The following is a 12,479-nucleotide window of genomic DNA, read 5'->3' as shown; positions in this document are numbered from 1 at the left end:
AGAGTTAATTTTTCTTCAGCTTCCACCACCATTACTCAACACAGTATGCATAATTCCCATCTATGACCTACGAATAGTCTTCATAAGCTCCCTGCAGGCAATATAATTGAATCCAGCTCCATTCCTGAGCACCTACAAAGAATATGCATTAATGTTCCAGCCTCACCTTCAGGCAGAAATTAATCATGAGGCCCCATCAGAACCTCCACAGAATGAGGGTGAAGGGATAAGAAACTCCACTATCTGTAACTAGTGGAAACTTACTGAAGTTATACATGAAGAAGGAAGGAAGGCTTCAGATCCCATAGATCTGACAGATCTGCTTAGAAAGGGAATTTTAATCCATAAGAGAAGCTCTCCCTAGGCTCCTAGGTAACCCGTCCTGTTAGTACTAAGTGGAGTGGAATGATGTCTATATGCATGTGCTTGTTTTCAAGTAATGTGCCAAGAAACCGTCTGCCAGGAAGGCGTCTTTCATCCTTCCATACTTACTGCCATACCCGCAGGGAAGTGAGCCGTATGCTGCATGATGATGGAATGGAACAATCACACAAGATCCTACAGAGGTGAAGACAAAGACCACAATAGGGCACTGTCTTTTCTTTCACTTCTAAAGAGGAGCAGAACAAAGAATTCCTTGCAAAGAATCCTGACATTATTTGGTATAATTACCTGTCTACTGATTTTCTTCTCTAAAGTGATATGTTGGTAATGGAGCAACAATGAACCTAACAGCCCTGTTATGCCATCCAGGAAAAACACTGCATGCGTTCCCATGAACCTAACAGCCCTGTTATTTCCATCCAGGAAAAACACTGCATGCGTTCCCACACCCCCATCAATTCTAGATTTTAGCTAAATATTACCCAGCAAAAAATCACCTCCCATTAACAAAATGCTTTCTCATTAAACAGTAAGATAATCCCTCACTAATCAACTATATGTTCTCACTCAATTTGTATATATACAGGAGTACAACTACAGCCAATGGACTGCAGTCTGTCTGCAATGCTGATGTTAAAAGCCTAACCATTCCTGGTTTCCTGTACTCTGCACCACCTTCAGTGCTATTTCTCTGTCTGCATGAAGTTCAAGTTTTTTGTCCTCCTCTTCAAAGGCCTTCACTGTTCAGTCTTCTACCCACCTGCTTTCATCTTAACATACTAATCTTCCTAGTCTACCTCTCCCACAGACATCCTTTTGCCCTCTTTCATTCGACTTATCCTAAGGTGGGGATATACTCAGAACATATTTGCAAAGCCACAAAGTACCTTCTACTTCAAATCCTCAGTCAGACCTGACCTAATCTGAGAACTCTTTGTCAAATATAGCCCTACTACAGATTTATCTATGCAGATACAAAGAACTGTGGCTTTTGCAGTTTACAATATTATTGTAATTAGTAACCATGGGGGGTTTTTTTCCAAATAAAAATAGGTGAAGTTCAATTATCACAAAAGTTTGCATGTCCAGGATTGCTGGGTAAAGAGTTGCTATGAACACATAAACTCTGTGACTAAACCTATTTGGGCTACTGTGTCTCTTTTACAGAGCTGAAGCAAATCGAAAAAAAGACTCCTCAGGAGCAGGAGTGCCAGCACAGTAGTCTGCCAAGTCACACAGGCTGCAAAAGTCCAGTTTCTAAAATTCATTTCTTCTGAAGTTGAACATAAGCTGCAGCAACATAGTGGTAAATTCTTCATCCCAACTCACTCACTTTTAACAAACAGCTCCCTCAATTTGTAACTAAGGTACACAGTATACTCCTGTGCTTTCAAGCTGGGTATCTGCAAAACAGGTAACATCAGTTCACTCCTCTTGATAAATACACAAGCATCAATTAGCTGCAAGGCATTATATGACAATATCCAGGGCAGAGTAACAACACCCTATATAGCATACAGAACTTACTTTAAAAGGTAGATTAATCATCAATTGCACTGGATTTCAGTAAAATAGGCAGGGCTTCACTTTAGAAGATAAGAACACTTAGGCATTTCCATTATCCTTTTGCTAAAACATAGGCCCACAAATGCCGATTAGATGTCTACCTCCTAATCAGGAACCTAGCTTGCAAAAAAGTCAAGAGAAACAACCCTTGCAATCAAAGCAAGTTAAGAGACAATAATTCAATTTCCTTTTGAGGTGGAGGGTAGTTTTTGAAAGGACAGACAGCAGTGTGAATCTAGGGCTAAGTAGTTAAAATAGGCATCTGAAAATTCTGGATGTTGTCTCCAAAAAACACGTAGACACAGCTGCAAATTTAACTGGAGACTTATTTTGTTCTCTTTCATTTCAAACATGTCTAGGAATCTGATCAAACATGAGGAAAAAGTACTTCAATCTTTTGTTGCACAAGAAAATCTACTGGAGGTGATCAGTGTTGCGTACTAACCATAATCCTGCAAAATCACAAGCCACAAAAATAAGTGCATAACCAAACTGCAAAACGCATTTACCAGCTTCTATTCAATGCCAAGTCCTGAAATATCTATACCTTATTTCTGCTCCCTTACATATATAAATTTCTACGTTGTACCTTGACAGCATTTCTCACTTGAATGTCTATGATTTACAACGTATTTGCCTTCTAATTTACCGGAACTGCCCTTTTATCGGGGGGCCCGAGGGGAAGGCGGATTTAACTAAAGCTGTTTCCATATGTTTTGAGCTCTAAGCTTGAGACCACAGATTTGGAACTGTACAATGTTTTGCTATTGGGCAGGCTGGCATAAATCCCCTGTACGGTGTATACTCACATAATAGCTCCAAGGTGCAGGACATCCCCTATGAGTAAAGCAAGCAGCAGGTAGCAAGATGCTGTTTTCCAACATTATAACTAGACTACACTCAAGAGGTGAAGGATATGTCACTGTTTTGTCCTCTGTAGATCACAATGGCTTTGTGTCAAATCCTACTCACCTTACCCATTCACGAAAGTTATTATCTCACATTACTCTCAAAAGAAGAGATCAACTATTTTTAATGCTTCCACCTTTTCAGCAAGGACACAACTTGCTCCTAGGAAATGCAGGTTGAGCCAAATCTCACCCACAGTGTGAGAGGCACACACCCCAATTCCTGCCTCATGCCATGCAGCAGCAAGCCTGCATGTCACAGAGTCGCACAGCTGTGTTGTGGCCTCTCTCCCACTCTCCAACACTACGCTCCAGGTTCTGTGGATTACAGAGCTAGGAAGAGGTTTCTACAGCATCCTGTGGTTGGAGGTATGCTGCATGTGGAGGCTTCACCCTACCCCCTCCTCTTCTGAGAAAGGAGGTATCTCTATTTCCCAGTCACATAGGTCTCAACTCAGGAAAACAGAAATTTGAGAGGTCTGACTGTAGCATTAGATAAAGTTCACAGTGACTCAAGAGTGAAATCCTAGCCCTAGTGACATCAACAGAAAAACTCTCACTGACTTGAAGGCCAAGATTTCAGCCCATATCCCAAACCAAAGTGTTTTTTAAGTCGATGAAATTCAGGCTCTGATCCTGTAGGAGATTTACACACCTTTCACTTCACATACTGAGCAGTTCAAATTCAACTGAACCATTAACAACAGGTAAAGTGACGCTTGTTGGTAAGTTTAGTGAGATCCAGTCTCTAACTGTAAATACAACCTTAAGATCTTACGCTGTAGTGAAAAGTTTCAAACAGCACAAAAGCAACTCCATTTTAAAAGAAGTAGCATCAACTTGTCCACATTTACATCATAAACATGATAGTAGAAGAAGAACAAATTCTGCAGTATGATTCTGAGGGTTGCTTGCTTTGTTTTTTGGTTTTTTTTTTACTTACTTTTGTCTGATCATCAGCTTTAAATACATAGCAGATACTTTGCTGGTTTGCTGCTCCATCCTTTATCAGGCAGGCAAAGTAGCTTGGATCGTGGCTGTTGTGAATCAGTTTGTGGACATGCTGCGGCTTGTATTCAAACAAACTTGAACAAATCAAAGGATCCCACTGCTGGGTTTTCCCTGTGTCTGGTTCACATCGCAAACTCGCTGGTGAAACATAAAGTCGGATTTGGCTGACGCTAGGTTCTTCTTTGGAAGACTTTGTACTGAGCATCCGGATCTCTGCCACAATCCAAGGCAGCATTGACATAGTGGTTAGGGAATGCACTGGCAGTGAACCAACGAGCTGGAGACTGAAACTTGCTGAGAAATCACTAGGTGTTTGATGCTTCTTAACTTTGAATGTTATTGGCTCCATTTTACAGTCCTTTAGGGAACCTGGACTAATTCACCAATATTTCAGTTCCATGGAATGACGATACCTGGACAGTTCCTTTGATTAAGAAACAGAAGAGTTCTGAAAGGAAAATAAATAGTTATAGGTGCTGGAACCCTATTAAAAACAAACTGTCAGTAACACAATTATTTAATAACTTAACATCAGAAGAGACATACTGATCATCTACCATGACCTACCTAGCACGTTTCCCCTACACTGGGCCTTACTATTTCATGTCCAACAAACATAATAGTACTAAATACATTGCTTGGAAAAAAGTCAGTCCTGATTTAAGAGTTGCTTTATGACCCTTGCTAAACCATCTAATGAGTAACTAAACTCAAAAATGCACATTCTTTCTAGCCTGTGTCTGTTTCATGGGCAGGCGCATGTGGATCACGCTGGCCTATTTCAATCCTATTATCACAGAAAGAATTCAGTTGAGCTATTCTGACCTTCATGACAGCTGAAGTCAGTCCTTGCTGAGACACCTTCACATCTGAAAAAAAAAAAAGGAAAAAAAGTTTATCTTTCTTGTTCATAGGTGGATGGTTTTGAATTTGGCTACTAACATGGAGTTGTTTCCTTGGGTATAGTTTGCCAAGTGATCATGAGCTGTTACCAACCAGACTTTTTCATTAAATAACACCTCAGAAATTGCTGTCATCTGAAAAAGCTAGCAGCAGTCAACTGACTGATCGCTGATAAACCTGTCAGATAGCAGAGACTAGCAACAATCCTCACAGCATCCCACGAAAAAACAGATGATGATTCACAATTCATGATTGCATTTTAAGGCCTGTCAGCCAGCCAGGAATACTTAATGTTTGCCACATTGATATTGTATCATTTTTCATTTCTTAAAATATCAAATGGAACCAAGTTACATACAACCCTGTTATAATCCTGTTATACCCACCGTCTACTATTACTACTGTTATTACATGTTAGTAGTTTTAGTAACAATATCCAGTAATTGCACCTATCAATTCCGTTTTGCAAAATTTAGTCTACGAAAACGCATAGATTGGCATTTGTTATACTACCATGTTTTGACTCTTCATTAATTGAACGTGGTTTCAGCTGTTGCATTATTTTTTGCGAGACTGATGAGAAGCTGACAGGCCTATAACTGCCTGTGTTTAAATACCATGACAGTAGTTTACCCTCAGCCTTCTGAGAGTTTCCCATGAAAAAACCTATTAAAAACAACATGAGCAGTCCCAAGAACTCCTTAGAAAACATTTTTAATTATATTTGAACAAGTATTTAATAAACGGCATCATATGTTTACTGTGGCAACAGTATATTTTGTCTTTGTTCATCTACAAACATGATCAAAAATAGCAGTATTTTTCTCATGAGTTTTCATTAAACTCTTCCCTTTATTTGTCGTTGTAAAAATATTTTCAAACTGAGTTTCTAACAATGTTTCACCTTGCTGAAAATGAAAGGAAATTTTAGCATTTAAAAAAAACCTGTAAAAAAAATTGCAAGATGGAAATTCATTTTGACCTAAAAAATTGTTTAAAATGCAACCAATTTGCAAATGTCTGAGTGGGGAAAAATGTTTCTGAAGTAACTGGCAAACTGCAAAAACAAGAGAACTGCAGAAACCACGTGTTTGGTTATATTTACTTTTTTGGAACTTTTGCATCTTTTGACAAATGAACTCTGTGGCAACATTACCAGTTGCAAGGATCCCAAATTTGGCAAGAGAATCCAACAGTGCAGAATTTAAAGATACTATTTGAAGAACTCATCATAAGTAGCATTCTAGATGTGTAGAGCAATTTTTTAAAAAGCCTTTTTATAAACCTGTGTGTGTGTCTGTGTGTGTCTGTGTGTCTGTGCGTGGGATGTATGGGAAAAAGGGGCATGAAAATCCAGAATTTGTATGCCTCATTTCAATTATACTACAACTCTTTTTAATTTTTTTTTTTTTGTTTCACAAACAATCAAGAAAACAACCATCTTCAAAATGAACATAAATGCATTGCATCGTATGGGGTAGCAGCTTCAGGAAGCATTTTTACACTTTATCAACACAGACTGCTAAACACAATTATCATTATAGTTTTGCATCTGTCAGGAACCAAAATTGTCTCTTCTTCTTCAACACACTATTACAAATTTTTTCTCCTTAACTGTAACAATGAAAAATAGTTCAGCAACTGCAAGGAAGACTGGATTCGTTCATAACTACAATGGTGTCTAGTCCGAAACACATAAGAATTGAGTTTTTAGCTTTTTGTGTTCTCGTCATTCAGTGGCATACATCACAATCTCAGGGTAAGAAAGCCTAATAAAACTCCGTTCTTAGTTGAAAAAAGAACTCAGCTACTGCATGGATGATGACCATTAGCCACATATGCTTTGTAACCATATTTCTCAATCGTGTTCTCTCAGAACTCCTTTTAAAAAAATGCAATTAAATAAAATGCATGTAAAAATACAACAAAGTAATCCTCATTTAAATCAACTTTTCAAGGAAGAGAAGTTTCATTTGGAGTACCACCATCTAATATGCTCTTTTACCCCACACCTACAAGGCACTGCAGACTCAAATAGGAATAAATATCACAATCACATTATTTTGCATGCTAAATCTAAGGATGAACAGTATTTTAAAAAAACAGGTTGATACTCTGTCATACTTCAGCAAACACTGTACTGATGGAATGTATTTAATATAAATGCAAAGCTTCTTGGCATTCATCTCTCTAACAAAATAAACACCTTGCCAAGTCAACAGCATAAATACTCCAATGTCTACATTTGTTATTTCTAAAGAAAAACAGTTAATACTAAATCAAAACAGTTAACTAGAAGTCAGGGTGTTTTCCTAATGTTAAGAGGGGCTAAAAGTGCAGTTTCTCAGAGCACAAATTTAGCATCATCATCAGGTCTCATCTAACCTATATCATTACATATGTTACCGCTCTGCATGTTCCATCTCCCTTTTCCAGCCATTCTTTCTTTGCTTCCTCCTCCTGTCATCCTTATCTGGAAATGCCACCAGAAATTACACCAATTTCATGCCACCAGCTTTAACATTCTTTAAGTTTACACCAAGGACTAGGTTTTCCTCCAAGACCATGAAGTATTTATGTACATGCTTAATTTAGACCTAAGAATAGCTCTGTTCATCTCAACAGGCCTATTCCCCGCCATAAAATTAAACACACATTACAGCCAAAGAGTGTCAGTGATCTGAGCCCGTCTCTGTCTGCCCTGACTCCACTACTTGGAATTTTGGCACCTTCACCCATCTCTGGTTGCTACCACTCAGTTCATCCCCTCCGAAACTTGGCTCTGCAGGCGCTGTGCCCGATTACCATCCATATTAGTACAGTAGGCTTGAGCAAGCTTCCTCTTCCTCCCAAGTCTCTGACTGATTAATTCACAAACAGCTTCTTCAAAGCAAATCCTTATTTCACCTTTAATCCAAGAGAGAATAGAAAAGGTATAAAAATAAAGGCGGAGCGTCTCTGGTTGTTCTGCCAGTGCTCATGGACATAACTGGAACAGCTCTTCTTTCTCCCCTCCATCAGCATCTTCTGAAGGATCCCTGCTGCCCTTGCACTCAGAGCTGAGAAGAGCTTGAGTGTCACTCCTCAGCTAACAGCTTTGCTGCTGTCTCAGAAATGTTAATACTCTCCAAACTGTATCTTAATGTTGCCAGTGTTTAACCTGCTCTGATTTAGCTGTATTTGCTTCATCAGCATAAAAACAGTCAGGCAAACTGTAGCACATATACTATTTACACAAACCACGCTAATAAATCTAACCCCACCTTCTATACTAGGAGATACCAGACTGACTCACTAATGGGGAAGACGCACATGGGAACACATGCATGCACTTTGTCCTCAACTTCAACTTCAGTGATCAACCCAGTCACTTCTCACAAGCAGGGAGTAGGCTTAGAAAGCATGCAACACTATGCTGATAGTCCCCTTCTAGCAAAATCTGATACTGTGTTTTGAAAAAATATATATACTAGGCTCTCGTTCTCCCAAATTAACTTGTATCCTCTTTTTTTTATGTCACCAAAAACTAAAAGGGATGCCTTCAGAGAGAAGTCAGGGTGATGGCAGGACAGCATGAAGGGGACAAATACAAAAATTAGTACTTCTGCCGTTCTGGACCCCAGGTTCTCCCTGCATGAAGGTACATGTCCAAGCAACTGTGCATCATGCAGGACAACATTCCTCAAAACTCGCTTTCTCTCAAGAAAGCAAAGACTTTATCATAAGGACAAGGTACAGGCTCTGGGTGCCATTCAGTTAAAGGGGGCCAGGTCAGCTTTGAGGTTAGCAATGAGAATCTTGTGGGGTACAGAGGACAGACCGTGTTATTAACCTGGGAGGGTGAGGCACTGGAAATCAGGTTTTGGCAGCTGGGGGAAAACCAGGCAGATTTAGGATAGACTCAAACTAATACAGAAAAAAAGGCAAAGGGAGAGAGGTTGTTCTAAACCAAAAGAACACACACAAATTAAAAAAAAAAAAAAAAGCAGAAACTACAACAGTGGTGAAGAGTTATCCTTCTTCTGTTGTTTCTTCTGGACTGGACTACATTCAATACAGACATGTGGCAAAAAGTTCCAGAGAACATAGGTAACTATTGACCTAAGCAATCCTTCACTCTGCTCCAGCTCTCCCCCCGGTTTGCTAGCGGTTGGAGTGCTGGGACCCACAGCAGGACTGACAAGTTCAGAAGATGTGTCAAGCAAGGAAGCAGTCAGAGCTTCCACACATCAGTAATGAAATGAGGAGATTGACCTGTGAGTTGTTGAACAGAAAGACCCCAGCTTCCTCAACCTTTGCAGTTCATCTGAGAGACAACTGTGCAGTTACTCCACATCAGGCTGCTGACATGACAGTAGTTTTCTTCTGTAAGTCGGTTTTCTTTCCCCCCTCCAAGAAGCTAAGCAAAACTTTCAACCGTATAGCAAGTTTCTGTGAAAAACAGCTGGTCTTAAAGAGCACAAATTTGTTCAGCTCTCCCTGCATGGCATTAGTGACGAACCCTGCCGACAAATGGAACCAGAGGCACGGTACAGACTGCACTTCACCACTAATTATTTTAGCAGAAATATCATACTACTTAAGGATTATGAGGAGCCCTGGCCTGCAGCCAGAGCTCTGGAACGCAAGCCAGAATTAAATACCACTCCTCTCCCTCTCTGTCTGATCCCTGACTGAGATTCACATTGTCTTCACTCGTGCTGACAGATTTTTCTATCCACCTAGCAGGATATATAGAAAAACATAAATGAGAATATGTATTAGGTATGTCGTGATATGGTCACTGCTGAGAAGAGGTCCTTTTATGTTTTCATCAACGTGCATGAAATTACTCTCTTCTCTGGTATCGCAACACAGCATCCATTAGATCGTTCTATGGGGCAGCTAGTTGCAAGCTTTATCTTTTTTCTTGAGGCTTCAAAAAACATTTTTGGCCTGTTTTCTATAGTTACATAAGATTGTTTAGATATCATACCACAGGTTGCTCTCAGTTTTCAAACAGTTCTAATTTAACTCAGACCAGCACTTGGAATCACGACGTGCCCTTCTGTTGCAAGGATGTTCTTTTTATCTCATAGCTACTTATTATCTGCTGTTTCCTTCTGGAGCTATGGCTTGTTGTGGGCAACAGCATGTGCAAGTCCAGAAGTCAATTCATCTCAGAAATTATTTTTAATTTCCATTCTTTTTTCATATACATGCATTAAATGCTGACTTGTAAAGGATTCTTTTCAATGCTGTCAGCAGCTTCAGATGTGGCCCTGAAAAATGTTCCACCATGTACTCCGAGGAAATAATTTGGTTTTGTGGTAATAATTACACCTGAAATATTTACCGATACAGCCAGCGTTTATATCACTCCTCAAATAGGTTAAAAAATTAAATAGACTATTACTAAAAAAATATTCCAGCAAAACAGTAATAGTTCTTGATTATAAACATACAAGTTTATAATCAGCTACCAAATGAAGAAAATAGGTCACTGTTCCTGCCCTTGACACCTGTTGCTATTGCCTTAGTAGAGTCCACAGAAACCAATATGCTGATGATTGAGGTCTTCTGAGTCAGCCTCATATGGACCTGCACAAAATATTGGGCTGTTCTACCACCGCAATGCACTAAAAAAATCTTTGTAAAAGAAAGTTGCTAGGTAAATTACATTCTGAATGCCATTCCTTTTTATTCAGTTGCATATCCACAGCCAAAATACCTGCATCCAATTTTTCTGTTAACCAAATTATAAAGCAAAAAAAGTGTCAAGTCATCCACATACCACTGAATGTGTTTCACATTCCTTCCAGCCTGTCATTTTTCTCACCTGCAAGCATTCTACTTTTGCACATTACCTACAACATTTCAGCATTTCTATAAAACAAGCTGTGATGAATTTCTATTTCAGCACTTAGAAGCGTTAAAAGTATAATCGTATTCATCAGCTCAGAGGCATTTGCTATTCAGGAGATATATATTTTTATTAATTTTGACCCATGATGTTCCATTCAGTCTCTGGGCTTAACGGTAGGCACAAATCCCACCATCTGCACTGCTAAAGGTTCCTACAGCAGATCTGCCATATTAGCCTGTCTCCCAAATACAACACAGCATACAAAGGTCTCAATCTTTTCAAACTGCTCTATAAATAACCACATTTGTTTCATACCTCTCATGAAAGCGGTTTCAAGAGATCATTCCCTTGTTAGTTTAGCATGCGAACCTAAAGGGACGTAAAAATACTGCGCCAATGTGTGAGGAATTTAAACTTAAACTCCCAAGTGTGATGCTGCAGGCTGTAGGAAAGGTTAGCTTTACCCCTGTGGGAAGAGTCGCTGTGTTGCTCTAAGAAGGAGCAGCTTCTGGGAGGAGTTAAACCGAGCGATTTCGCATTGATGGGTGAGGAAAGCGCAGGGAAGAGTGAGTGAAAAAAAGAACTAAAAGCAGACCGTGGCACATCAGGTCAATCTCAGCCGGAATCCCAGCAGGTCTGTTGGTTACCGTGACGAGAAGCCAGCTCTCCCAGGACCCTGCCAGCTGAGAGGCGCGGCACCGGCGCCCCGCCGTCACCGCTCCGCTCCCGCCCGGCCGCCCCGTCCCGTCCCGCCGCTCCCACCTCCCCGCAGAAACACTGTCCCCAGAGCAAGTGCTGCGACTTCACCAGCGGCTCCGTTACGACCGACAGCGCGATCCTGCCGCGACAGACGGGAGGGCGGCAGCCCGCTCTACCCACGCCGCGGGCAGGAAGCGAGGCCCCGGGCCGGACCCGCCGGCGGCCTCACAGCCGGCTCCTCTCGGCGGCCGGAGGCTTCCGCCACCGCAGAGCCTGGGCACAGCGCACGGACCGGCCCCGCCAGCCCGCAGCCGCCGCCCGCGGCGGGGTGCCTCATTGCTCCCCTCAACTCTTTCACTTCCTCAAAGCTAAAAACCGCTCTTCCTCCTTCCCTCCCTCCAAAAACGCGGCTCGGCCCCGCCAGCGCCGCTCCCCCGGGCCGGCCCGAGACGGGGGCACGGCGGCCCCCACCGCCGCGGCCCGCGGCCGCCCCCCGCCAGGCCTGAAGCTGGGGCCAGGGGCTGACCGCCCGCCGCCGCTTACCGCCGCCTCGCCGCCGCAGGATGTGCTCGCTGCGAGGAAGTGCCTTCGGCGGGCAGCGGCCACGGGCTGTCGGGCGCCGCCTGCCCACCTCCCGCTGCGGGCAGAGCGGCAGAGAGCCGCTAACGGACGCCGGGCCGGGGAGGGGGAGGCCACACCAGCGCCTCAGGGCAGCGGCAGCGCGGGCGCCCCAGCCGGGCCGGGGGTCTGCTCACCGCCTCCTGTTGCTGTCCGCCCCGGTCAGGAGGGGCCGCCCCGCCTCGGGCTGCCCGCTCCGCCCCTACCTGCCGGCGGTCCGTGCGGGAGGAGCTGAGGGAGACCGGGCCGCGCACCCCGCGGCTGCCGCTCGCAGCCTCCGTCCTCCTGCCGCAGCCAGCGCGGGCGAAAATAGCAACAGGCGGCGGGTCCCCAGCCCGGCGGGGGCGGAGAGGGACAGGCGCCCGCCAGAGGCGGCGGGCGGGCGGCCGGCGACAGGCGGGCGCCCGTGTCGCGACAGCGGGCAGCTGAGGCCCCCTGCCCCGGCCCCTTTCGTCCCTCCTGAGGAGGGTTTCGGCGGTGCTGCTCCGTGTGTCTGTCAGAACCTCTCATCTCCCGCAGAAAACGTGTCAGTGTCGCCTTTCCGT

General features: G+C 43.1%; 1 protein-coding gene across 3 annotated transcripts in view; it reads right to left on the bottom strand.

Annotated features, from left to right (window-relative positions):
- The window catches only part of TBC1D1 (TBC1 domain family member 1), a 118,079-nt gene extending 105,854 nt beyond the window's left edge, over positions 1-12,225 (bottom strand). For 2 of the 3 annotated variants that reach the window (XM_068404272.1, XM_068404270.1), the window contains exons 1-3: positions 11,860-12,216; positions 4,695-4,738; positions 3,802-4,317 (exon numbers count right to left, since the gene is read on the bottom strand). In XM_068404272.1, coding sequence (XP_068260373.1) covers positions 3,802-4,218 — 417 coding nt within the window. In that variant the 5' untranslated portion in view covers positions 4,219-4,317; positions 4,695-4,738; positions 11,860-12,216. Of the gene's footprint in view, positions 1-3,801; positions 4,318-4,694; positions 4,739-11,859 lie in introns of all 3 variants that reach the window. The other variant, XM_068404271.1, reaches the window with a different exon arrangement.
- Between the last annotated feature and the right edge of the window lie 254 nt (positions 12,226-12,479).

This window comes from Nyctibius grandis, chromosome 6 (genome assembly GCF_013368605.1).
Source record: "Nyctibius grandis isolate bNycGra1 chromosome 6, bNycGra1.pri, whole genome shotgun sequence".
In the NCBI taxonomy this organism is placed as follows: domain Eukaryota; kingdom Metazoa; phylum Chordata; class Aves; order Nyctibiiformes; family Nyctibiidae; genus Nyctibius; species Nyctibius grandis.
Note: the sequence above shows the minus strand (reverse complement) of the source record. Positions and strands in the feature narration are given on the sequence as shown.